Consider the following 24,422-nt stretch of genomic DNA (forward strand, 5'->3'; position numbering starts at 1 on the left):
ATTTAATTTGGCGTTTATTCTTGACTAACTACAAGAAAAAACAAGCATAGCAGCAGAGCAACTTGACCCAGGAAACCTCGCATTTCTCATATCTCCATATGTCAAGACTTTGATGGCAGATTTCGGTGGCGCACTATGAACTTGTCACTGTCAACTCAAATCCGGCATGCTTTGAGAGCCCTCTCAAGATGAAACTTACAGAACGTGCCACGTAAATGTTGGTCCTCGCTCCTGGTCTGAGCGCCGATCACTCTCCGCCCTTGCCCTCACGCCACAGTCGACTTTGCCGGTGTTGGCCAAGAGCTCTGCGATAGGGCCATGTCCGTTGCGAACGGCGTAATAGAAGGGACTGTTTCCATCTTGATCCTTAGAGTCCGGGTCCCTGCTGACTTCAAGAAGAACCTGAACGATGCCTCTTTTTCCATGTTGAACAGCCAATGATAGAGGAGTCTGCCCTTTGTTATCCTCACAGTCCACCTGTATGGCTCCCTGTTCCAGAAGGAATCGGGCTATCTTGACAGCGCCCTCGTCGTCGATAGGATGGAACGGCGTCTGGCCAATGGGTACGTCGCTGACATGGTGCAGCTGGGTCTTGCCAAGGGAGTCTCCTTCGAAAATGTCCACATTCCCTGTGTCGGTCATGATCTTCAAGATGTCGAGGCGGCCGAGTGTAGCAGCGGAGGCTAGGTAGCTGATGGCTCCATGAGCTGCCATGGGATGACCTAGAAAGATTCAGAACTTCGATTTTAAAAGTTACACATATTGACAACTCACGGGTCCGATCAAACTCAGAAAGAGGTAGGGTAACCAGAGCTTCGGCAATCTCCTTGTTGCCGTTAAAAATCGCAGTTTGTAGACAGTCATGTCCGCTACCAGGGTCGCCGTCGATATCGGCGCGGAGTCCAGGCTTTTGTAACAGACGCCTGAAAAGAGTAGCATCATCTTTTGTAGCTGCGTAATGCAATGGATGTTCCTCGGCGTACTTTTGCTCTCCTAGCGCGAGAAGGAGATCCATGTCAGCGACTAGGCGAAGTGTTGTTGTCGAGAATGTGAGGATTTATGTGAGACTTGAGTTCCTTTGAGGATGGTGAAGTGAGAATTTCGGCCTTCACCCAGATACTGGAGACTATTTATATGTTCAGTGAATCAGTTTGTCATGGATGCCTGCTTTACACTGCGATGTAGCGCACGCCAGTTTGTGCAACACAGCAAACGGCAAAAGCCAATCACTTTATTATTTGTATGAGGCAAACTTCAACATTTAGGACAGTCCGCCAGATGCGTTTGAGTGCTATTAAGCAAGCAACTGAACGTTGCTAAATTTGTAGTCGTCTAGATACAAACGCAGCTTTTGAGAAGCAACCCAGCAAACATATCAACTATTATCCTGCTAAAGCCAAGCCATAAACATATGAAGCCAAGCTCGCGAAAATCGATACGTAGTTTGCAGCAATTTCTGCTTGTTGAGAGTCGAAGGTATGAGTTGTTGCTGTAGACTATCAAACTGTTACACCACTGTTTGTACAAGCCTGACGTTTCCTGTCCGACATATGTACTATTCTTTATCTTACCGTTCCCTTTGTAATCGTGAGTGAAGACGGAGGCTTTATCCGTCAAAGATCCGCCATTGTTAGCTCAGCAACGAGACGAGAACTGAAATTTCATACAAATGCCACTCTAGCCTTACATTATTTTATCTATGCCACAAACTCTGTCATATATCTCATTCTCCCAAAGTGCCAATAGGAACCTTCTTCAAGAATAGGTCACTGTCGTAGTCCGTGTCTGCAGAATCGCTTTTTCAGAATCCGAATCTCCCTGACTATCCCCTGACATTGGTCGTGTTACCGAACGTGATCCCCCATTCTTGTTCTCGTGACTTTTTGATGCCTCTGCCTTGGTAACGGTTTGCAATGGATACATTGGCCCATCGTCAAATCGTTCATAGTGGTCATGTCTGGGCATACCGCCAGTGGATATGGCCCCAATGGTTGGTGGTGCACTTGGGTTTGACATGCCGGCCTTTGATGCTCCGTATGATGAGCCGAGGATTCTTGGGGAGATGTGTTTGATGAATGGTTTGACTGTTGTAAGGGTTGCGCAAATGATGGAGAGGTTGGCTTCGGCAAAGCTGGACTGGTTAGAGGAAACGTGAGATAGGAGGAGATGACTTACATCCAAAGAAGAACAGGACCCCCACCCCAAGATTGGTCGACGTTACCCATGGACCGGATCAATGCGATTAGTCTCATGACTGATGTAAAGACAGTACTGGATTGTTGTTAGCTTGCCCTTCTTGCCAGCATAAACTTCGCTTACACTCCACCAACACCAAAGAAGCAAATCAACCCAATCTTTTGTCTTCTCGAAATCTGTAGTGGTATGACAACAGGTATAGGCACCGCAAGCACCATGGCATCTGTAATCGCACCCATTATAGCCGTAGCCTGATAAACAGCTGGCCGATCAATGCACTTCTTATCGGTGATTGTGATGTCCCAGCCCGCTCTTACAGGTTTGCACGGAAAGATTGTTGTAAACGTAATCGCAATCGAGGAACCAATCACCACAAACGATGTAGCCCAGATCGTAAAATGAAACCATTTTTGTGGTGCAAGCCGACGGTAGACGAGAAGCAAAGCCATCTTTGCGCCGCATTGGACGGGGTTGTAGAGGATTGGTAGGAGGTAGAGGGCTCGTGCGAAGAGGGCGAACTTGGTTATTGGCATCTCCCAGCCGTGGGTGCCCATTATGCCGCGGATAAAGTCCCCTAGACGCTCGAGCACAACACGTTAGTTGAGTAAAGGTGAGGGCATCATGGGTACTGACTTAGTATCAGGGTCTGAAGTACTACAGAAAACACCTGGATCGGTCAGCTTTGTCGATACAAGGCATGATGTCTCGGATGATGTTGCTCACATATGCTACCCCTAAACATGCTTCAGAGACAATTAGCTAAGGCGTACGAAGTAAGGGGGTCAATGTGGCTTACCATCCTCTATTCGTATTGTCTTATGTATAAAACATCTTACATATACTCTCTGTGCAATGAACAATACTGTCAAGAAATTCCCAACGCCATAAAGCCAGTATGCTTCAGTAACACTGTTCCGTTGCGGGTTATCGAAATTGACCTTGTAACCTTCGGGTGGTGGTATAGCGACAGGAACGCCATTAACAACAGCAGCCATAGTTAGATAAACCAACCAACAAAGAAGTACGTAGCAAGAAGGTCTCAATGCGAAATCACATGCAGGAACGAAGAACGAAAAATATTGGATTCGTAGAAATACACCGCCTCAGCGTTCATTCAATTAACTACGGATTACCTGCATGCATATTACTACATCCTATATCGGATATACGGCCCACTTCTGAGGAGAGAGAAAAGAAACGATTGTAAGGATTAAAAACCTTGGACATCGGTTAGAAGGGATCAGCGCCTTTCATACATGGCCCAAACTCTATTCCTGTGAATGTTACTCTGAGTCAGAAGACGTTGACATATATACCCCTGTTCGATGGCTATGGCGGCTGTTGAAACGGCATTCCAAGCTCTCGGTGCCCGCGGCTGCGCTAGGGATAGCCCGTTCATCCCGTTCATATATACGAAAATATGATCTGACATCTAAAGTTTGGTTGTACGGTTATATGATTGCTCGATAACAGATCGATGAGAAGCTTGAGGAACCCAGAAGAAGTATCCGTATATCAGCACTTTTCTCCTAAGTGTACAAGGATGTCTCCATCTGTCAGCCTGCAGAAACCTCTTGGCAGTTGCCGGGGAGCAGGGTTATCGTAGCCGAGTTCAACGAAGGATTCATGGTGCGGAACCGAGACCTTAGCTTCGGAGTGTCCCAAAATTCCGACCAGAATATTCAGGCCCAACTTCAATAGCTTCACAATTTCAAGTTTTGGCAATTGGGCTTGAAGATGACTATTTCGTAAGATGAAACGGATTCTCTAGTTCCAGACGCTTAAAACTCCTCTTCCAATAGCATGGTAGCGAGATGCCTTACCGAGGTCTATGTTTTCGTACAGGAAGAGACCGTCGCAGGACCCTTGCTTTTTTTGGTTCTTAAGCCCCATTCAATAGGCCTGACAATCGTGATGCAAGTGTCAGGGGAATGTAACGTTAAAGGGTTTCCCACACCAAAGGAGCAAATGATTTACGGAACAGGGCCATGTACCAGGACCCTGGATATCTGTCTATTCCCCATGGAGAACAATAGGACTCCGACAATCTATCAGCTTCAATCACATACATAGACAGCCTTGATTATGTGCCCCTCAGAAGCGTCAGAAACTCAATTCCCTCTCGTTTCTTCTTTACCCACAAGCATCCAATCATGACTACCCTTACTCCTCAACCGTCGATCCCTCAGGCTGAAAGCCTTATTGCAGCTGGTCTCGAAGCTCGTGTCCTCACACCTACGGATGCCGAGTTCTCAGCTCGCCAAGAATCATACTGGTCTAACAGCGCCAAGATCAAACCTGCTTGTATCGTCCAGCCTCGTACCCCTGAAGAAGTCGCTTCCGTCGTGAAGGCTCTTGTTTCTGCTGGTCAGAAGTTTGCTGTTCGCAGTGGTGGACATACAAACTGGCCTGGGTCGAACAACATTGAGGGTGGTGTTACTATTGATCTTGTTCATTTGAATCATGTGTCTTTTGATGCTACTACTGAGACAGCTGATATTGGACCTGGTTGTAGATGGCGAGAGGTTTATGCTGAGCTGAGCAAGCATGGTCGTGCTGTTGCTGGAGGGCGTGAGGGCAATGTTGGCGTTGCAGGTCTTCTTCTTGGAGGTGGCAATGCTTTCTTCACAGCTAGACAGGGCTTTGGATGTGACAATGTTGTGTCGTACCAAGTTGTCCTTGCTAACGGTGATATTATCACCGCCGATGAGAAGAACAACACCGACTTGTACCGCGTACTCAAAGGTGGATCAAACAACTTTGGTATCGTCACAAAGTTTACTATGAAGGCTATCAAGTCTGACAAGGTCTGGGGTGGAATGACTTTCTTCCCTAAGCAAGTTATTCCTGGTGCCATTGAGGCTCTCTCTGCCTTTACGGACAACGTGCCCAATGATATTCACAGCAACCTTGTCACTATTTTCACACATATGCCTGATTTCAAGGATATCGTTGTTGCTACTCTGTATGCCAACATGGAGGGTATCGAGAAGCCTCCGGCGTATGAGAAGTGGCTAGCTCTTCCCGAAATCATGAACACTGTCAAGAACACTACTCTGACTGAGATGGCTTTTGAGTACAATATTCCTGCGAACTTTTAGTAAGCCAACTTATCTTTGTCTCTTCACTTTTCAAGCTAACCGTCCAGTGACACCTGGTTCACATGTTGCTTTAAGAACGACACCCGAATCATCACCAAAGCCTCAGAGCTCCACGATAAACTCGTCGAAGAGCTCAAGGCATTCATACCCGACGGTAACTTCATCACCCAATGTCTATTCCAGCCTCTGCCTACGCTCTTCGGCCAACGCGGCATCGAAGCAGGCGGCAACATCATGGGCATGGACCGTCATAAGACCAACGGCATTCTATTTCTCGCTGTCGTCATGGCACAGACTCCTGAGCAGGAGGCTTTTGCACGACCAAAGGTTCAGGCTTGGATCAAGGATGTGCAAGAGTTTGCTGCTACTATTGAGGGAGGAAATCTTGAGTGGACTTATTTGAATTATGCGGATAAGAGTCAGGATCCTCTTGGTAGTTATGGTGCTGAGAATATTAAGAAGATGAAGGATGCAGCAGCCAAGTATGATCCTGAGCAGGTATTCCAGAAGCTGGTGCCTGGAGGGTTCAAGCTTTCGGATGTCAAGGATGAATAGATACAGCATAGCAAATGATTGATAGTCGACCATATGATATCAACGACATGTATCACGCCAACGCACTGAATGAGATTATAATGCCTAAATCAAAACCGGATATATGTGATGATAAAGTACACCTCGACATGTAATTATTCTCACCACTATAACGGCCAAGATCGATCCTGTCACCAGAATGTGCTTCAATAGGCTAGCAACACTGCAGGTACAGGGTATCTTCCACCAGACATTGTAGTCATGCGAAAAGAGTAGCTCTCAAATACAAGCCTACAATCATGAATGCATTAGTGAAATTGGTTGTTAAAAGTCTTGCGAACGATATGGTCCAATCGATTGTCGTGCAATAAGAGGTGCTAATAATACACCGGTAATGCCTCCGGTTCCTAAGACGTCGGGCGTCGGCGGCGCCGGCCTATTTCCGTTGATTGACCAGTGGAAGCTGAGTGCTGGAAAACAAGCTTATGGGCAGTAAGCTTAAAACCCAAATCCACTAGGTTGCACACCACTTATGGTCTGTGCAATGAGAGTGGCAGGAACTTTTAATAATGACGACTGGTGCATTGCGTGCTTTCAGGAATTAACGCGATCTGCGGTGATTTTTTAGTCTCCGATGTTACCTACCGCCACTTCGTCATGCTGGAAGAAGGCCTGCCTGAGTTGAAGCTTGTTTGTCTAAAAGCTGAAGACGATGACGGATAGGCAGAAGGCATCTGCTTCAGCAGAGACGATGGAGTAAATCTATCAATCGCTATGCCACACCGGTTAAGCACATTGTTATCGAGCATGGCTGGGAACGCCGTGTCCGAGGTGAGGGCATCTCCGCAGCCCCAAGACCAATCAGCATAAATGCCGTTTGAAAGGTGGTATCGTTGATCGCCAAGGACATTCCCTATTGCGATGTACCCGACGCCACATCATGCACCGTCGGGGAGTTCGCTCACTGCAGATCGGCCTTACTTGTGTTAGTGTCCAAGGTCTGGTACTACCGTTGCTGTCTCTCTTCCATGGACGGGTACTTTACTCCAGCCGTTTCTTTACTTTGAGTGTTATTCTCGTCATGATCTTCTCTCTCATCCTGCTCCTCCACTGTATCATCATCCAATTTCCTGCTTGCATTGAGTATTGCGGTTAGCGATAGCGCGCATCATCATGGACAAGACATCTACGCTAGAAGACTCAGAGCTTCAGACCTCCCGCACGCCAAGCAGACGGCCTTGGCTCGCATCAGCCTTTGGAGGCCCCAACGTCACAATTGGCCCGCGAATCGAACCCCTCGCCGAGCACTTGGCACATGTATCCGAAAGCGACAGCACCGCAGCTGAAGATCTCGTCGACAAGCAAGTCGCTTCCGAAGCGGGAAATGCTATTCAGTACAGGACATGTTCTTGGCAAAAGACTGCAGGGCTCCTCTTTAGCGAGTACATTGTGCTCTCTATTATGAGCTTCCCTTGGTCATATAGTCTTCTGGGTCTTGTGCCTGGATTGATCTTGACGGCTGTCATTGCTGGGCTTGTTCTGTATACGAGTCTTGTGCTGTGGGAGTTCTGTTTGCGACATCCTGAGGTTAGAGATGTGTGCGACATTGGGCAGATGATCTGGTGGAATAAGAGATGGGCGTGGTGGTGGACGGCAGTAATGTTTGTCCTGAACAATACCTTCATTCAAGCTCTGCATGTCTTGGTCGGTGCAATCTACCTCAACACAATGACCGAGGCCGATTCCATCGCGGGATGCAGAACCGTTGCATTCGCTGCAGTAGTCACGGTGATCAGCTGGATCGGGTCCCTTCCTCGCACCTTTAGCATGCTGTCAAAGCTTGGCTTTGCCTCGACGTTTTTTACATTCATCTCGGTCATCTTGGCAACGGCTTTTGCAGGCGCCCAGGGTAAGCCCGCTGGTTATCCTGAGATGGGCGAACCGATAATCTCAATCTGGACACCAAAGACCACGACACTTGTTACTGGCATGTCGGCTTTCATGAACATGAGTTATACGTTCATCGGCCAGACTACAATTCCCAGCTTCATCGCTGAGATGCGTGATCCGAGGTAAATCGCTATGCCATTTGATGCAACCGTGATCATTCTGACATATGAGCAGAGATTTCCCCAAGGCATTGTGGGCTTGCACCATGGCTGAGATTGTCACATTCAGCGTTGTCGGGTCTGTCATTTACGTTTATACGGGCAACCAGTACATGGTCACACCAGCATTCGGTGTCCTCACTGATACCTACAAGAAGATCTCATATTCTTTCATGGTTCCGACCATCATTTTCGTCGGGTGCCTTTATGCAAGTGTCACAGGTCGATTTGTCTTCTTCAGAATGTTTAAAGACTCCGAGCATCTTACCTCGCACACATTCAAGGGCTGGTTCTGGTGGGGATTGGTGCTGTTGATCAGCTGGGCCGCCTCATTCTTTATCGCTGAGATCATTCCATTTTTCTCTTCGTGTAAGTGTCCACCCTCAGACTTATCAACCAGTGCTAACGCATTCTCAGTGTTATCAGTCATGTCGTCGCTGTTTAATTGCTGGTTCGGCTTCATCTTTTGGGCGCTGGCCTACTTCCGCATGCGCAATGCAGATCGTAAGGTCGGAAGAAAGCGAAATCCCATTCTGGATATTCTTTCAGTAGCACTAAACGTTGTAATCATGTTGACTGGTGCTCTTTACCTCACGCTGGGAACATACGTCAGTGTGCAGGGTATCATAGATCAATTCCGTGCAGGACAAGTGAGCAGTGTCTTTTCATGCAAGAGTAACGGGCTTTGAGGACAATGGGAGTATTAATCTGGCGCTTGGATTTAGTTTAACACTTATAGATAATAGATGGGCATATGATGTTGACGACCGGTTATTGTTGACTCTAGAGGACTCATCCCGTGAGGCTGCTATGTCGCTTTTGCCGGCTCCCCAGCAGTCAATTCTCTTTATAAGAGATGACTTATCGAATGAGACCTGAATGAAAGACGCGGGATTATCTAGTACATACATTAGATTTCAATCTGTTGATGGCAGAAAGTTGTTTTGATCTGTTCTTCTGCCACTCTTCTACCTCATGCAAGCATTTCCCTCGCGACATTTATTATCGGCAAGGCTATAGAATACTGGCATCGGATACTTGAAATGGCCGTGGTATGAAATCTCGATACATCTTCACTGCCAATTTACCAGAGTCCTTTGCTGAGTTCGAGGGACACTGTTTCAACGTATGAAGCCCTCAGCATCATCAGAAAACCAGCATACCATCATTTCTCGGTTCGTTGAAGTGATAAACAGATACGTAATAGATTTCTTGACTTTTATCTGATGTTCACACGCTACCTTCATCCAAATTACTTCAATATCTCGGGAGTATGCCTTATAGATGCATGATCGCTGGTTATCACGAGTGATGACAACACATACGGGACAGAGGAGAGACATGAATTGAGAGAGAATATCGATTTTTCAATAAAACCTCCGTAAATAGTCCTCAATCTAATTCAGATTACTCCTTGAGTAGGTGTTAGTGTACTCGGAACGAGATGCCGACTTGGGGATACCAGTGTCATTAGCCCACACTGACATCACTACACAAAGGATGGACTCCCAAACTAAGCGCATCTGGATCTCACAGGTTTCACCACTGTTACTAAAGCAAGAATAGCAGTGCAGGAAAATAAGCTTAAGTGAAATCCCCAGTGAAAATGAATGCGGAGCGGCTCCGGATCCGATGTGGATAACTGTTGATAGACGAGACCGAGTCCCACCGAGGGGCGAATTAATTCACCGGAGGATTCTCAATTGATCACTGGAAACAATTCCATGCTCTGAGGCCCAATTGGATGGAACACTGGAATATAGGGAGCGAATCACTTGTCCGTCATGGAACATAACACTGGCAGTCGAGTCATAGAACTCACAAGTGATGCCAAGACCTGCATACCCACGCCCTTGAACCGAACACTAACATGACATTTGACAATAGCGCCCAACCCCAACTGTCAATTATTGAGCATGCAAATTATTAACCGATTCGGATCCTATTTCCGGGATTATAAATTCTTCCTCCTCCTCCCCACTCACCTTTCTCTCAACCCATCTCAACCCAACTCATACAGTTATCCCATGTCTACTACACTCTTCACACCCTGAGGCATTAGAAAACTGTACTCTTTTTTTGTGATCTACCGTGTTTTCACACATGACATATAACGAACACAATGCAGAGGACAGCTGCCTAAAAAACCAGCACGAAAAGCAGGCCCAACCCAAAACTAACCCCGAAGTCCCCCGTGGAGATGCCGCCCCGGCCCCGGACGATGCGGGCCTCGAGACCGGAGGTGTAGCGCACCCCAGCGAAGCCAGCGCCGACGACAGTGAAGCGAACCTCGAATTTCCAGAAGGCGGACTCGAAGCTTGGCTTGTAGTCTTTGGATCCTTTTGCGGAATGTTTTCGATCTACGGCCTCATCAACACCTCTGCTGTTTTTGAGTCGTACTTTTCCGAGAACCAACTTCGTGATTACTCGTCTTCTCAGATCGGCTGGATTTTCAGCCTTTATCTCTTCCTCGTCTTTCTTGTCGGTATTCAAGTCGGACCTGTTTTTGACAAATACGGTCCTCGACTCATTGTTGCCTCTGGAGGTATACTCATCGCGGCAAGTTTGTTCATACTCAGCGTTTGTGAGGAATTTTACCAGATTCTTCTTTCATACTCGGTTGTGGGTGGCCTTGGAGGCGCCCTTCTCAATTCACCGTGTTATGCATCTATTGCCCATTGGTTCGACCAGAAACGAGGTCTTGCAACTGGCGTTGCAATGACTGCAGGATCAATTGGCGGTATCATATTTCCCATCTTTTTACAGAAACTTCTCCCCAGCGTTGGCTTTGCATGGACGACCCGTATTCTGGGCTTCATCATCCTCGGACTCACCGTTCCCGCCACGCTCTGCATGCGCTCGCGTCTCCCGCGATCAAATAAGGTGTCCTCGGTCTGGCCAGACCTGAGCATCTTCAAAGACCTGAAGTTTACGTTTTCTGCATGTGGAATCTTCTTTATGGAATGGGGACTCTTCGTGCCATTGACGTACATCGTGTCTTATGCCGGACGACACTCTGGCGATGCCAACAGCTCTTACACCCTGATTTCGATCCTCAATGCGGGTTCATTGCTCGGTCGTTTTCTCCCCGGTCTTTTAGCCGACAAGATCGGGCGGTTTAATGTCATTCTGCTGACGCTTGGGCTCTGCATCATATCGGCCTTTGCTCTGTGGTTGCCAGCTGGAGACTCTCAGGCTATGATCATCGCGTTCGCTGTTGTGTTTGGTTTTGCAAGTGGTAGTAACCTTGGACTCACACCAGTTTGCGTGGGTCAGCTCTGCGATCCTCGCGACTATGGACGATTCATCTCGACAGCTTTCATGGTAGCTAGCTTTGGAACCCTCAGCAGCTTGCCTATTGCTGGTGCCATTCTCGAGGCTGGTGACAAGGGTGACTCTGGCTGGACTGCTCTCATTGTATTTGATGGGCTGTCGTATGTGCTGGCACTCGCCTGTTTCCTTGCTGCCAGGGTGATGGCTGTCGGCTGGGACGTCAAGAGCGTCTACTAAGACGACTCGATTGAAACGCTCTTCCTTGGAGATGCACGCGATGAACTGAAATGTCATGCGATGCGGTGTCTTCAGTTGGATGAGTATGAGCGACAGGGAATGGATGGTCCGGTGATGTATTATACCAGCCGATAAGCTTTACCGGGACCGAGGTATCAACTGATTTTGTTCAAGATGCCTCCTCGGAGTTGTATTGTTACCGCTCAATTACTCAGAAGTAACAATTGGGGATAGGAGAACGATATCCATTTGAATACTGGCCTTAGATAGATACTGACTGTAGTCGCTCATTGAAACGAGTAGGTAGAATTCACTCATTTTGAATAATTGTAAGTGCAGCATGTTGCATTCCCACGGGATCAGGTTGTCAATGTCCGCGATTTTAAACGTAAACTCAAGGAGGTGCAAACATTGGAGATACAAGTCCGAAGCAAAAGAGGGTCTCAGGTCCCCACCATGTCCAATGACGCATCTTCCCGTCGTCTCGCCCTCACCGAGAACCCGCGATTAGCCGTATCTCAAAACGCTCACCACGACAGATTCTCCACGCGCTCCTGTGAGTGGCTCTCCTTGACTTTTCCCACCGGATCATCTATCTCCCGCCCTCTCTCACTCGGCATACTGACCCCGAGACCACCCGTAGCGCAAGGTCAAGCACCAACTGACCTTGTGAGGAAAGTGCGTGTGTCGACCCGTTTTGGCTTAGGCCGTTGAATCCCGGCCACGGGATAATCTTGATACGAACCAAACCACGAACCTCCCGAAAGCTCCTGGTATCGACGGTTTTTCCCTTCCAATTCCAAAACCTCAAGTTAATCCTCTAGACGTTGCAACAGACAGCGACGTTTTTTCTTCTTCTTCACTCCCTCTCCCCTCCACCCCCCGACATCATGCAGTCCTTCACCAGAGCCACTCGCGCCTCGGCGCTGCAAAACGTTGGCCGCAGAGCCTATTCTTCGTCGCAGTATGCTAAGACCATCAACAACCTGCGCATCAACGCCGACACCAAGGTCATCTACCAGGGCTTCACCGGAAAGCAGGGAACGTGAGTTGGCGCAATTCTCAATTCTCAAATAAATCTTCAAAATTAACGAATGACGTAGTTTCCACGCTCAACAAGCTATCGAATACGGTACGGTCTTCGCTATATCGATGTCACGATGATACATGTGACAAAAACTGACACTCGACAAACAGGCACCAAGGTCGTCGGTGGAACAAACCCCAAGAAGGCTGGTCAGACTCACCTCGGCCTCCCTGTCTTCAAGAACGTTGGTGAAGCCGTCAAGGAGACTGGTGCCACTGCTACTGGTCTCTTCGTCCCGTACGTCTAAATCAACCACACACTCCAACGAAAACGCCCCCTAACAATTTTTTTCAGTCCTCCTCTGGCCGCCGCCGGTATCGAGGAGGCTCTCGAGGCCGAGATCCCCCTCGTTGTCTGCATCACTGAGGGTATCCCCCAGCACGGTACGTTTTTGCAACGTTGAAGGACAGTTTTGAAGGTTTCTAACGTGGACCCACTTAGACATGGTTCGCATCACCGACATGCTCAAGACCCAAAGCAAGACTCGTCTCGTCGGACCTAACTGCCCCGGTATCATCGCCCCCGAACAGTGCAAGATTGGTATCATGCCTGGCTTCATCCACAAGCGCGGCCGCATCGGTATCGTCTCTCGTTCCGGTACTCTCACTTACGAGGCCGTCAACCAGACCACCCAGGCCGGTCTTGGTCAGTCTCTCGTTGTCGGAATTGGCGGCGACCCCTTCTCCGGTACCAACTTCATCGACTGCCTCAAGGTCTTCACTGAGGACCCCGACACCGACGGTATCATCATGATTGGTGAGATTGGTGGTTCTGCCGAGGAGGACGCCGCCGAGTTCCTCAAGCAGGCCAACACTGTCAACGGCGGTAAGCCCGTTGTCAGCTTTATCGCTGGTATCTCTGCTCCTCCCGGTAGACGAATGGGTCACGCTGGTGCTATCGTCTCCGGTGGTAAGGGTGGTGCCGACACCAAGATCAAGGCTCTCGAGGACGCCGGTGTCATTGTCGAGCGCTCTCCCGCTGGTCTGGGCAAGGCTCTCTACAACGAGTTCGTCCGCCGCGATCTGCTATAATTTTATAACTAAGCTACGTCTACTATTTGGTTCACCCTTGGGAGACAAGATGTGTGAGTCGGGGAGTGAGTTAGTAGAGTCCGGTTCATTGACCGAGGACTCGCTCATGGAGGGCTATTTGCATCATACTGCATGATTTCTTCGTACGTACCTGATAGAGCAAGGATGGTCTGGCTGGCGCGCAGGCTAGATTGTGGAAAGGCCTTTTGGTGTTCCTTTTCCGCAGGCGAGTGTGCCATAACCCTCAGCACGCAATACGCCAACAATGTCACATTACACCATGATCCATCTAATGTCGAAAAGTGTTTCAAGCCATATTTAATCATGCCGGAGTATGCACATGTGACGACGTGGTTGTCTCCTAAGTTGGGTAGGCATAGAACGTAAACAAGTGAAGAATTGCTTCACATATTACCGCTGAGTTCAATCGCTACCTATCTTGTGCCATTTATCATGACCTACGAACCATATGAAGTACAGCTCATTCACCCCGTACCCAGTCTATACCAAGTTGTTAAAACAAACCGACGTAAACTCCCCATACCATGCTTAAAGAAATTGTGTTTCAGATCGCTATTCCTTCTCTTGGTCCTCCCTAGTCCACATTAGTTTTCATGTAGCAGTCTGGCAACGACATCCCCCATGTAAGCCTCTTCCAGTTCGTAGTCTCGGCCTCCATTGCGATCTATGCCGAAATGAATGAAGGCCTCGACAACATCTTCTAGTGGGAAGCCCATGTTCACAAAACGTTCGACAAGGTTTCTATTGTATCCGGCAAGTCTACCTCGTGTTAGCTATATTCTCTCCGTCTCCATGTTTGACCTACCGAGCATTGTCGTCTTTGACCGGAGCTGCTGCGACGTCGTTTTGGTATTTGGTGAGGTCAACGTCTTGTCGTGGAGCGCCGGCGTATTTAACAGCCCATTCATGAGCCATGAGTGCGAAGCGCTTGGGGTCTTCTATCATCATCTTTGCAACCTCGGCATCTTGCGGGTCCTTGGGGTTTGGGCACTCGAGAAGCATTCGAAGGGAGAGAAGTGCGGTCTTGATGGTCTGGACGGGAGACCAGTTGGAGCTGAGGGTGTCAAGGCAGATAGCGCCCTAAAATGTTGAGTTAGTATCTCGAATTCCTTTTCTTGTCGTAGTCCGCCTCTTGCTGACTGTCCCCGCCCCAACGAGTTGACTGTTTATGTGCTCCACGTCCGCCACTCGGAAGAAAGTTGACCTACCGTCTGACTGCTGATATTCGGATGCCAAATCTTGGTGTCAAATCTTATCGCTGGTGCCTTGAATGGATACTGATCCGGGATCTGTATGTCGACTGTAAAGGTACCTCCAGCGTAAGGGGTATCAGGCGGCGCAGGGAATGTTCCTTTGAGGTGCTTCAAGTCGTTGTTAACAGGACTCGCGTTGACGCCTGAGTCGTCATGATCGGCTTCGATATCCTTGAGCTCCTTGGCTACACGCCGGTCCCGAGACATGACGGTGATACTCGTGGAAGAAGCGGTGATGGAAGAGTTGAGGATGTTGAATAACAAGTTATGATTGAAAAAGGAGAAGAGTTAGATCGAGTGAGGGGACAAGAGGTAACTTTGGGCCGTAAGACAGGCCTTCTGCAGGTCAGGTCGTGTCTTGTGCAGGTAAAGCAGGCTGGTTCGGTTGGTGATATTGGATGGAGAAGGAGGGGTCCTTGATTTTTGTCAGGCTGTGGCGTAGCTTAAGAGAAGAGGCCGACGTCACTCCACTGGGAGACCGCTAAGAGTTAGCGTCCTGCGGGGGGCGTTACTCTTGGGTTGCAGTGTCGGGTTCAAAAATAGAATATCATGGATCAAGTCCGCGAAAAATGGTTGGATCAAAGTTCAATATGCGTTTGTGTGAGTGCATCAATTGGTAGAGTTAATAGTTTAATAATCAGACAGTGTTATCTTGTTGTAATTCAGTAAAGACTTTCCCAGATCAGCTGGTATTATTCCGCCTTATCTGACTGTACCTGGTTAACAAAAAAGGTGTTTTCAGCCGCCTCACTTAGAGCTTATTCAATTTTGTAGAGCTCTGATTGCATTGAGTTGGTAGGAGTATAGACTGAAGCCAATCATATCATATGCGCTTTGCTATCTTCTCCTAGTTTCCTCGAATTAAATTCTGGTCTTATCAACAGCTAGCGCCTTTAGGGACTTCAAGGCCAAACTTTACGTATTGGCTTATATGGATGTTTTTTTCGATTAATCCATCAAGGTCCATTGCTTTTCCCTTGTATTGTCAACTTCGAGACCATATATGTAGAATACTTTTTGAAACGACTCTTAATATCAACTTTTGGTTTCCTTCCTCCCTGCATCCATACTTGACAAAACAATTGAGACATACAGTAGTAGCCTTCCAATTGTTTTCGTCAACATCGATAGCGACATGTCTATGAGATGCTGGCATCGACCCCAAACAGACGAAGGGACATGGTAAGAAATTTTTTGAGTTCAAAATGGAGAGTTTCAGCTTATTACAAGTTTGAGTAATATTTTCCCCTCGACTGCGGCATCTGCATTTATTGTTACTGCTTGAAGCCAGTGTTGCTGTCAAAGTTTCACGTGACTCAGCTAACTACAGCACGTGACTAGGCTGGAGCTGCTGTCGTGTTTCCCTGGCGCCTGGCGGTCGCTTTCATCATCACTAAGCTCGGGAGCCTCGACCTCTCTCCTCCATATCAAATCACATCCACCATCACGACTCACCTCATTGAAACCACTGCAACGCTAAACAAACGTCATCACATAATCTATAGCTCCCAGAGCTGATCCTGACAAAATGGTAAACACTTCCGTCATACTGCAGCTGAACAGCTATTGACGTTATCTAGGGTCAAGGTCAATCCGGCATGGGAGAAGGGGGACGCGATGAGAAGGACAAGAAGGCAAGAAACCCGCTCGGAACCTCTATTTCCATTCTAACAACCCAATAGAAGGATAAGCCCAAGTACGAACCTCCGCCTCGACCTACCACACGAGTCGGCCGCAAGAAGAGAAAGGCCGGTGGCACCAGCGCCGCTCAAAAACTTCCCGCCGTTTACCCTACCAGCCGATGCAAGCTCCGACTTTTGCGAATGCAGCGAATCCACGATCATCTCCTGCTTGAGGAGGAGTACGTCGAGAACCAGGAACGTCTACGCAAGGCCAAGGCAGCCAAGGAGGGTCAATCTGTGGGCACCGATGCCGATGTCGATCGATTAGCAGACGAGCGTGGCCGTGTGGATGACATGCGAGGAAGCCCCATGGGTGTTGGAACTCTGGAGGAGTTGATCGACGATGATCATGCGATCGTCAGCAGTACTACTGGTCCTGAGTACTACGTCAGCATCATGAGCTTCGTCGACAAGGACTTGCTGGAGCCTGGCGCCAGTGTTCTTCTGCACCACAAGAGCGTCAGTATTGTTGGCGTCTTGACAGATGATGCCGATCCTATCGTCAGTGTCATGAAGCTCGACAAAGCTCCTACCGAGTCATACGCCGATATTGGTGGTCTGGAGCAGCAAATTCAGGAAGTCAGAGAATCAGTAGAGTTGCCACTGCTCCATCCGGAGCTGTACGAGGAGATGGGTATCAAGCCTCCCAAGGGTGTCATTCTCTACGGTGCTCCCGGCACTGGAAAGACATTGCTGGCCAAGGCCGTTGCCAACCAGACCTCTGCCACTTTCCTACGTATCGTAGGTAGTGAGCTTATTCAGAAGTACCTTGGTGATGGTCCTCGACTTGTGCGACAGCTTTTCCAGGTATGAGAATCCTTTGACGTGTTTGATCTGTTACTGACATTTTCAGGTTGCTGGTGAAAACGCTCCTTCTATCGTCTTCATTGACGAAATCGATGCCATTGGTACGAAGCGATACGATTCAACATCAGGTGGTGAGCGCGAAGTCCAGCGAACCATGCTGGAACTCCTCAACCAGCTGGATGGTTTCGATGATCGCGGAGACGTCAAGGTCATTATGGCCACCAACAAGATCGATACCCTGGATCCCGCTCTGATCCGACCTGGACGTATCGATCGAAAGATTCTCTTCGAGAACCCCGACCAGAACACCAAGCGCAAGATCTTCACACTTCACACCTCAAAGATGAACCTCAACGAGGATGTTGATCTCGAGGAATTCATCTCCCAAAAGGACGACCTTTCAGGTGCCGACATCAAGGCCATCTGCTCCGAAGCCGGTCTACTTGCTCTCCGAGAACGACGAATGCGGGTGCAAATGGCGGACTTCCGATCAGCGCGTGAGAGAGTACTCCGTACGAAGCAGGAGGGCGAACCAGAGGGTCTGTATCTGTAAAGTACTTGTACATGAGCGATTGGGACAGATAGATGGGTCTCGGTTATTAATGAGGAATAGAGGTTTAACAGCCACTTTGAGCGGAATGTTTTGTACTAGGGATAAAATGCTTAGGTTGGCAATGCCCTAGGACTTGATGTTCAGTGTAATGTTACATGTTGACAGCGTAATGCTTCTGCAATTTTCGTGAACGGGCTGTATCCCGCCTCCATTACCATTAGGCCCTGTTCAGTAGACAAACAGACTCCATACTAAACCGATACTTTATTGTCCATCCCGACATCCTCCATAACCCATGCACGGATCCCAAAATGCAGACATATCATGAGGATCCCAGTTGTCGTTTCTAATACCAAGCTGGCAGACGGTGTAGGCGTAAAACTAATTGCCGTTCTCCTTCTTCACAACCTCATTGTTCTGCACTCCGACAGGTGAATGGTTGTACAGCCATCGTGCAATGATGAAGCTGCCAATGGCCCAGCCCCAGACGAGGACGGCGATGGATGAAGTGACGAGTAGTGCTGGCACAAGAACAAGAAGGGCAACGCCAATCCAGAAAAGAGCAAAGACGATTGCTGCGCCAAGGGCGAATAGGATGGTTGACAGGGAGAATGTGAGGAAGATTAGAAGAGGGAGGAAAGAGAGAAGAAGTTGCGATACAACAAAGGACTGTTTTGTTAGCGATGGTAAATGGGCGGCGAGGGGAAACGTACAAAGAGAATAGGTCGCGATGAAGCAAAAGAAGCAGTGTTGTCATAAGCTTTCTGTCGAGAATTAGGCGGAACAACACGATCCACGGAGCTCCGCGCGTAGGCGATGAAGCCTGATGCGTTGTCACGAGCAGTCTCGCTGTGAGAGTTTGTAGCGGCGGGAGCCATTGTTGCGATGGATGGTTGAATTTGGTTTATGGTGTTGGTGGTACAATTGTCATTATGGGAAGTGAAGTGGTGCTTGAGATGCTTCTTCTACAGGGAGGTTGAGGTCAGCTTCCCTTTGAGATGACGTGGGGGATGTGCTGGGTACGTACCCACTACGCACGGCAATTGGGATCTGGGGATGGTGAGGGGCCAATCAGATATTACACTTGCTTGGCTTGTTCAGTATCATCGTTCTGCAAATACCATTAACAGTAAAGATGGGTAAAGATTAAGGTAGTCGAGTTGATAATTGATTATGTTCTTTTTGGCATTCAATAGATTACCGTAGTGACTAAACAATCTGAGTCCTGCCCATTAAACTTTAGAGACTGCTCCTCCGATATCCAAACGCCATGATAACCATCCACAATGCCTTCCGGTTCTTCACAAATAGCTCATTTCAACATCGCCCACTGAAACTGTGCTCATCTGAGCAACAAGTTGGTCAAGGCGTGACAAGACTTGATGAATCTCCAGCCTTGTTTCATGGTTCTTGTCCAACATTCCTGATACAAGCTCATACGCCAACTGGCTGCTCAAGGCCTCGCGTCTAGACAGGCTCTCGTCACACAAGACCTTGAGACTCTTCATGAAGTGCTCATGCTCTGAGGCAATCTGACACGACCGCCTATCCTTTGTCCGACAAAAGCTATCCCAGAGTTCATCTCGTCCAGCTCTCCCTCTCTTCGCCACACCTAGCATCAGTGCAAAGCAGCATCCGAGTTGCCATATATCAGCACGGAGATTGCTCTCCAATCTCGCGACTTGCTCTGGGGCGAGGAAGATATATGAGCAGTCGTCGAAATTGGTTGACCCCCCACGGATGAATACCTTGCTCACGCCAACATCAGTCAAAAGAGGACGGATGTTTGGGGAATTGGGTTCGTGGAGCAAGATGTTGTCGGGCTTGATGTCCTTGTGCTTGATTGACCGTCCATGCATATAAGCCACGGCTTGTGCCAACTTCTTCATGATACGATAGATGCAGAGGTCTGACTGTGGTGAGCCTGGGCTGAACCATCTGCATCGATCTTTGCGTTTTCCGTCTGTTGACTTCAAAAAGTCTTCGAGGGTATAGGGGGCCCAGGGTCTCAGTATGAGATGAATGATGCCGTTGTCCTCTTCGTATCTCTCGTCGTTGGCTACAGTGAATGCTTCGACCAGTTTGACGATGTTGGGGTGGTTGCAAACTTCCAGAACCCCGATCTCCTGTAGAATCTTGCTCCGATCATTACAGAAGAAGGTTTTCATCGCAAGTTCCTCAGAGGTTTTCTTGTGCTCTACCCTAACGACTGCCCCGAAGCTCCCCTTGGCGATGGGTTCGAATGCCTTCTGCTCGTAAGGCACGTCCTCGGTCTTGTTGTAAGTATGTACGTATCGCGGCTCGAGCATCCTGGCGAATTGAAATAGACATCTCTCTAAATGCGGGCTTGTTATTGTTAGCTGTCTGTGTTCCCAACCAACAAGTGGTGACATACCGATGCTCCTCGAACGACTGCACCGCCTCCATTTGGGGAACCAGAGATGCTCCGTTTAGTGATGTTTTCCCTAGAGTCTCGGCAATACTGATGGCCATCTGCACTAGTCCTTGCTGATTCGGCAGGGATCGAGGGTAGCCGGTTCTCTCATCAATGTCCAGAATGAACTGGGAGGCAAACAGAGCGTCAAGGGCATCAGAGCGCCCCTGTTCTCTGTTTTGGCCGTAGAAGTCGACGAGTTCTGTAAGTTCGGCGACACATCTTTTTATTCTTTCCAAGAGTTCTCCAATATAGGTGGGAACGCCATTGACGATGCTGGAGCCCATCTCGTGCAGTTCATATCGTAGGGCATCGAGGTCTGTCTCCAGAGTCTGTGACCTTACATCGATAAGACCAGCCACTGCTGAGCCTTGTCTGAGGTGGCTTTCACTCCAATCTCTGATCCAGTGAGCAAACCGGAGGGAATCATCGAGCCTCTGGAAAGTCCCGTCAATGCCATCAGCAAAACGGTAGGGTCGTGGCTGAGGAGTGGTCAAAGACAATCGATTGCACAACATATCAACGGTTCGTCTCAAGGCGTTGGTGCGGGGGAAAAGCCTCAACAAGGCAAACAAGTGCAGGATGTCTTGCGGAGTGTTTGATTGTGGTTCGCCTGGGCTCCCGGATTGATATATCACCCAACCCCTGCTTGTGTGACGCAGCCTGATTTCTCAACCACTGTTGCTAGCCCTATCACATCCTGCCAGCTAGCACATTTCCTTTCCGTGGCGCTCTGTCATCGAACTTTTATCGCTTGACCGACATTCTGCAAGCACACGAGGGTTAGTTGATTATGCTGGAGCACAATGTCTCCGGGGTTCTGTGGCCCCGGATAGTGCTATCAGAAGGGGCCCTACAGACGATACGTTGAACATTCCAACGGACAAAAGAACCTTCACATAGAATGATCGTCTTTGTGTTGTATATGCTGATGTCCTTTTCGGATTATCCTTCCGGTAAGTTTCACTTACCTCGAGGTGGCCCATAAGGGGCCAAAGTGTGAGACCGAGCTTAAGCTCGTTACGCCCTGACATTTCTAGCAATTCTTATTCAGTATACAATGATACATTATTGTTCGCTGCGCTCTCAGTAAAAGCTCAAGATGTCATCAAGTGTCGTCAAACCTCAAGCATTGAAAGTCATATGAACTAATCTGACATATTGTCTCACTCTCTACAGCATATGCCGTAATAGCGCAGATTTGATCTCTAACAGACTCATCAATTGAATTGTAATGTAATAATATGACGAAAGTCTGCTCTAGTTCGGCAAGTTCTATCCTGGAGTCAATCCTGGCACAATCTCATACGCCATTTAGTTGCTCACACTCCCATGCCGAGACGGCTTGTTGTAGCATATGTGAGAACACAACCATGGAATTCCTTAATCGGAGCATTAGACAAGGTCAATGGCCAATCGTCTTGCGAAAACTACCGGAGTTCATTGACATGTGCCAGGCTTTTCTTAGCCAGTCCTAGGAGTCTCGGATCATAATACATATAATTGCCTCGTATCTATAGACTGATATCGACTGACAGGAATATTCCATATATAGTAACCCTTCATTCAAGCGATCATTGATAGATACAAATACTTCACGATCTATATTGCTTCTTACATAATACTGATGTCAAGCTGTGACGGTTAAATCGAAAATGAAGCATGTATTTGGCGGTTATGTATTCCTATCAAACTCTCCAAGAATTAAAGATGTGATCTATCATGAGTACTTTCATCTGCTCTCGATTGGCGGCAATAAAAGCTCACAATTTGACAACACCAACAAGATCGCAAACTTCAGAGGCACCTCTTGATCGTAAGAGCATCAAAGATTCGGTGAAGGCATATAGGGAAACCTTAGCTACACGTGCCTGTTTATATACAAAATGAACACTTTCGCTTTTTTTGTCCCTCGCAAAGACGCATGTACATATTGTCGATTGTACAATAAAAGGGAAGCATATTGTTATGGGCGGCACAGTATCAGAGCGCATTGGAACTGTGTAAGGCTGAGTTTCGGGCTTTTTATTGGTGCTCAAACAATATGACCCATTTTAAGCGCCACCAACTAAGCGACTCGCACGGTAAAGCCTAAACAGTGGGTCTTATTATGATGGTTCCAACAACTTCACAACACCATCAGCAAAAATGAATGCTCTCTGTGAGGTTCGAACTCACGACCTTTGGATAACCCTAGCTTGAAGCTAAGTCACTCTATACAGATATGAGACCAACGCTCTAACCAACTGAGCCAAGAAAGCTTTTTAAGTATGATGTTTGTTGAAGAATCTGAGCTCTAATTGCAAATACCATCGTCTACTCATTTTAGTTCTCACTCCTCTCTGTTCGTAGATCGTCATTCGCTCTTGTCTCGCTTCTCGTGCGGCGATGCTGCGCCTCAGTCCACGCACTACACATCCATCTTAGCTAGGCGGCCGCGTTTACTGCGCCTAGAGGCAACAGCAATTCATGTTTTGGTTGGATGAGATTGCGTAGGCTTAAGAGAATGCGAGATGGACGGAATTGGGATAATACAGCGAGGAAGGACATATAAGCTTGGGAGGTGCCTGGTTGAGTATATCAGAACAATACAATCAACGAAACCTCCAATTCTCATAAACTTACTTTCACTCACATCACATTTGTATAACTCGTATCATCTTCACAATGACCCTTTACTCTACATCCAACAAGTCTATTGAGAACGTTGATCCTCTCAAGCAAGCTGAGCAGCCTCCGTCTTATTCCATCCAGCCGGATCGCACAGAGTACCAACAACCTCAACCTCAAGATCGAAATGCTTCTTCTACAGCCAGGCCAACTGCCGGCGAGCGGTTTCACAAGATCAGCTCCAAGGCTGGTTCGCCATTGAACAAGGTCGCCAACTTGTTTGGTGCCGAGGGATGGTGGCCTTCTACAATGGACAAGGAGTGCAGCAAGGCTGCTCGAATTCTTCACTCTTTCACCAGTGAGTATCATCTCAATCATAAACTATGAAAGGTAAGACTAACTTACCACTCTCAGGCCTCAACTCGTCTACATCGCCCACAGAAAAAGGCCCCCTCCACCCTACCGGACTTACACGCAAGTCGATGGTCAAAATCCCCCCTTCTGTCCTCCAAAGCGCAGCCGGCCTAGCCATCTTCAACGTCATCCGTGCCGGCGCCTGCCATAACTCACTCTCCGGTGGCTCCGGTATAGTCATCGCGCGACGTTCAGATGGTACTTGGTCTCCTCCGTCTTCCTTCGTTGTAAGCAGTCTCGGTGCAGGATTTGTCTTTGGGCTTGATGTCTACGATTGCGTTTGTGTTCTCAACACTCAGGAGCAAGTCGCCGCATTCACAAAGCCTCGCGTTTCATTCGGTGCAGAGGGATCAGTTGCTCTAGGACCCATCGGGACAGGTGGTAGTGTTGAGGCTGCTCTTAGCAAGACCGCTCGACCTGTATGGAGCTACATGAAGAGCCGCGGTTTGTGGATGGGTGTTCAGATCGACGGCACTATCGTCGTGACTCGAGGCGACGCCAATGCTACTTTCTACAATGAACGTGGGATCACAGCAAAGAAGATCCTGTGTGGCGACGTTGCTTGGCCAATGGCTGCTAAGCCTCTTTTCGAGGTCCTCCAGGCTCTTGAGGGTCGGACTGATTATGACCGGACTGTTGTGCAAGCAGTTGGCCAGGTCCCTCCTCCTGGCGATAGTATCTTGTCTGAGAAGCAGGAGAGATACACTGATGAGCCCCAGGTGCAAGAGACTCGAGAGCAAACACCGCCTGAGGTTGCTTCTCGTGATGTCAAGGAGGAGCTTCCCGATTATGAGATTGTGAAAAAGGACGAGGAGGAAAAGATTGTGGACGATGAGAAGGCCAGGCTTGCTGCATCAGGATACTAGTTTTGGGGGTCTTGCGCGTTTGCTTACTGGGCGTTGTTTTATGTCAATCTTAGCCTAGGTCTTAGTCTTCTTATCCCTAGGTCGTGTAATAGTTCTCCGAAGCATTTGATCATAATATTCTCATTTAACCCGATATGTATAAAGAGATTACGTAGTTGGGATTGTCTCTTCTTGGCATCGATATCAAGTGTAGAAAGGCCAAGTCTCCTCAAATT

At 48.3% G+C, this 24,422-nt stretch overlaps 10 protein-coding genes and 1 non-coding gene across 11 annotated transcripts; 5 read left to right on the top strand and 6 right to left on the bottom strand.

Annotated features, from left to right (window-relative positions):
- Positions 1-195: 195 nt before the first annotated feature.
- Positions 196-1,015, bottom strand: FOBCDRAFT_236460 (ankyrin repeat-containing domain protein; the record flags this gene model as incomplete). The annotated part of the gene is made up of 2 exons (XM_031172685.2): positions 196-722; positions 775-1,015. The coding sequence occupies 2 exons, from the start codon at positions 1,013-1,015 to the stop codon at positions 196-198; spliced, it is 768 nt and encodes a 255-aa protein (XP_031049470.2).
- Positions 1,016-1,671: 656 nt separating this feature from the next.
- On the bottom strand, positions 1,672-3,191 carry FOBCDRAFT_247660 (uncharacterized protein; the record flags this gene model as incomplete). Its single annotated transcript, XM_059610813.1, has 5 exons — positions 1,672-2,131; positions 2,176-2,271; positions 2,320-2,770; positions 2,950-2,998; positions 3,033-3,191. The coding sequence occupies 5 exons, from the start codon at positions 3,189-3,191 to the stop codon at positions 1,756-1,758; spliced, it is 1,131 nt and encodes a 376-aa protein (XP_059464064.1). The 3' UTR covers positions 1,672-1,755.
- Positions 3,192-4,349: 1,158 nt separating this feature from the next.
- On the top strand, positions 4,350-5,852 carry FOBCDRAFT_247661 (uncharacterized protein; the record flags this gene model as incomplete). The annotated part of the gene is made up of 2 exons (XM_031172688.2): positions 4,350-5,296; positions 5,345-5,852. 2 exons carry the CDS (start codon positions 4,350-4,352, stop codon positions 5,850-5,852), a joined length of 1,455 nt encoding a protein of 484 aa, XP_031049473.2.
- Positions 5,853-6,949: 1,097 nt separating this feature from the next.
- On the top strand, positions 6,950-8,697 carry FOBCDRAFT_256663 (transmembrane amino acid transporter protein-domain-containing protein; the record flags this gene model as incomplete). Its single annotated transcript, XM_031172689.3, has 4 exons — positions 6,950-7,903; positions 7,956-8,308; positions 8,357-8,589; positions 8,686-8,697. The coding sequence occupies exons 1-4, from the start codon at positions 7,005-7,007 to the stop codon at positions 8,695-8,697; spliced, it is 1,497 nt and encodes a 498-aa protein (XP_031049474.3). The 5' UTR covers positions 6,950-7,004.
- A 1,345-nt stretch (positions 8,698-10,042) lies between these two features.
- FOBCDRAFT_196370 (major facilitator superfamily domain-containing protein) lies at positions 10,043-13,567 on the top strand (the record flags this gene model as incomplete). Its single annotated transcript, XM_031172691.3, has 8 exons — positions 10,043-11,373; positions 11,733-11,748; positions 11,789-12,127; positions 12,286-12,494; positions 12,553-12,581; positions 12,647-12,773; positions 12,831-12,919; positions 12,978-13,567. The coding sequence occupies 8 exons, from the start codon at positions 10,043-10,045 to the stop codon at positions 13,565-13,567; spliced, it is 2,730 nt and encodes a 909-aa protein (XP_031049476.2).
- Positions 13,568-14,172: 605 nt separating this feature from the next.
- FOBCDRAFT_268710 (ubiquitin-conjugating enzyme/RWD-like protein) lies at positions 14,173-15,048 on the bottom strand (the record flags this gene model as incomplete). Its single annotated transcript, XM_031172692.2, has 3 exons — positions 14,173-14,347; positions 14,394-14,668; positions 14,797-15,048. The coding sequence occupies 3 exons, from the start codon at positions 15,046-15,048 to the stop codon at positions 14,173-14,175; spliced, it is 702 nt and encodes a 233-aa protein (XP_031049477.1).
- A 1,193-nt stretch (positions 15,049-16,241) lies between these two features.
- Positions 16,242-18,074, top strand: FOBCDRAFT_13518 (P-loop containing nucleoside triphosphate hydrolase protein). The gene is made up of 4 exons (XM_059607934.1): positions 16,242-16,372; positions 16,422-16,475; positions 16,524-17,330; positions 17,377-18,074. The coding sequence occupies exons 1-4, from the start codon at positions 16,370-16,372 to the stop codon at positions 17,881-17,883; spliced, it is 1,371 nt and encodes a 456-aa protein (XP_059464065.1). The 5' UTR covers positions 16,242-16,369; the 3' UTR covers positions 17,884-18,074.
- On the bottom strand, positions 18,074-18,833 carry FOBCDRAFT_13521 (uncharacterized protein). Its single transcript, XM_031172695.3, has 2 exons — positions 18,597-18,833; positions 18,074-18,552 (listed from the first exon to the last, which is right to left on the bottom strand). The coding sequence occupies exons 1-2, from the start codon at positions 18,759-18,761 to the stop codon at positions 18,265-18,267; spliced, it is 453 nt and encodes a 150-aa protein (XP_031049480.2). The 5' UTR covers positions 18,762-18,833; the 3' UTR covers positions 18,074-18,264.
- A 351-nt stretch (positions 18,834-19,184) lies between these two features.
- Positions 19,185-21,351, bottom strand: FOBCDRAFT_127714 (kinase-like domain-containing protein; the record flags this gene model as incomplete). Its single annotated transcript, XM_059607826.1, has 3 exons — positions 19,185-20,193; positions 20,279-20,799; positions 21,289-21,351. 3 exons carry the CDS (start codon positions 21,349-21,351, stop codon positions 19,185-19,187), a joined length of 1,593 nt encoding a protein of 530 aa, XP_059464066.1.
- Positions 21,352-22,470: 1,119 nt separating this feature from the next.
- On the bottom strand, positions 22,471-22,578 carry FOBCDRAFT_t63. The gene has a single exon. It is a non-coding gene; the product is annotated as a tRNA-Met (tRNA).
- Positions 22,579-22,653: 75 nt separating this feature from the next.
- Positions 22,654-24,374, top strand: FOBCDRAFT_214073 (uncharacterized protein). Its single transcript, XM_031172697.3, has 2 exons — positions 22,654-23,285; positions 23,342-24,374. Exons 1-2 carry the CDS (start codon positions 22,985-22,987, stop codon positions 24,205-24,207), a joined length of 1,167 nt encoding a protein of 388 aa, XP_031049482.2. The 5' UTR covers positions 22,654-22,984; the 3' UTR covers positions 24,208-24,374.
- The last annotated feature ends 48 nt before the right edge of the window (positions 24,375-24,422 follow it).

The sequence above is a fragment of the Fusarium oxysporum genome, chromosome II (assembly GCF_013085055.1).
Source record: "Fusarium oxysporum Fo47 chromosome II, complete sequence".
Lineage (NCBI taxonomy): Eukaryota > Fungi > Ascomycota > Sordariomycetes > Hypocreales > Nectriaceae > Fusarium > Fusarium oxysporum.

Excerpts from the sequence above, each read along its gene's own strand:
- FOBCDRAFT_13518 (XM_059607934.1), top strand. Across the intron at positions 16,476-16,523 it reads GCGATGAGAAGGACAAGAAG|AAGGATAAGCCCAAGTACGA; the intron begins GCAAGAAACCCG and ends ACAACCCAATAG. Across the intron at positions 17,331-17,376 it reads TTGTGCGACAGCTTTTCCAG|GTTGCTGGTGAAAACGCTCC; the intron begins GTATGAGAATCC and ends TGACATTTTCAG.
- FOBCDRAFT_13521 (XM_031172695.3), bottom strand. The coding sequence starts at position 18,761 with ATGGCTCCCGCCGCTACAAACTCTCACAGCGAGACTGCTCGTGACAAC. Across the intron at positions 18,553-18,596 it reads CATCGCGACCTATTCTCTTT|TCCTTTGTTGTATCGCAACT; the intron begins GTACGTTTCCCC and ends CTAACAAAACAG.
- FOBCDRAFT_214073 (XM_031172697.3), top strand. The coding sequence starts at position 22,985 with ATGACCCTTTACTCTACATCCAACAAGTCTATTGAGAACGTTGATCCT. Across the intron at positions 23,286-23,341 it reads AATTCTTCACTCTTTCACCA|GCCTCAACTCGTCTACATCG; the intron begins GTGAGTATCATC and ends TACCACTCTCAG.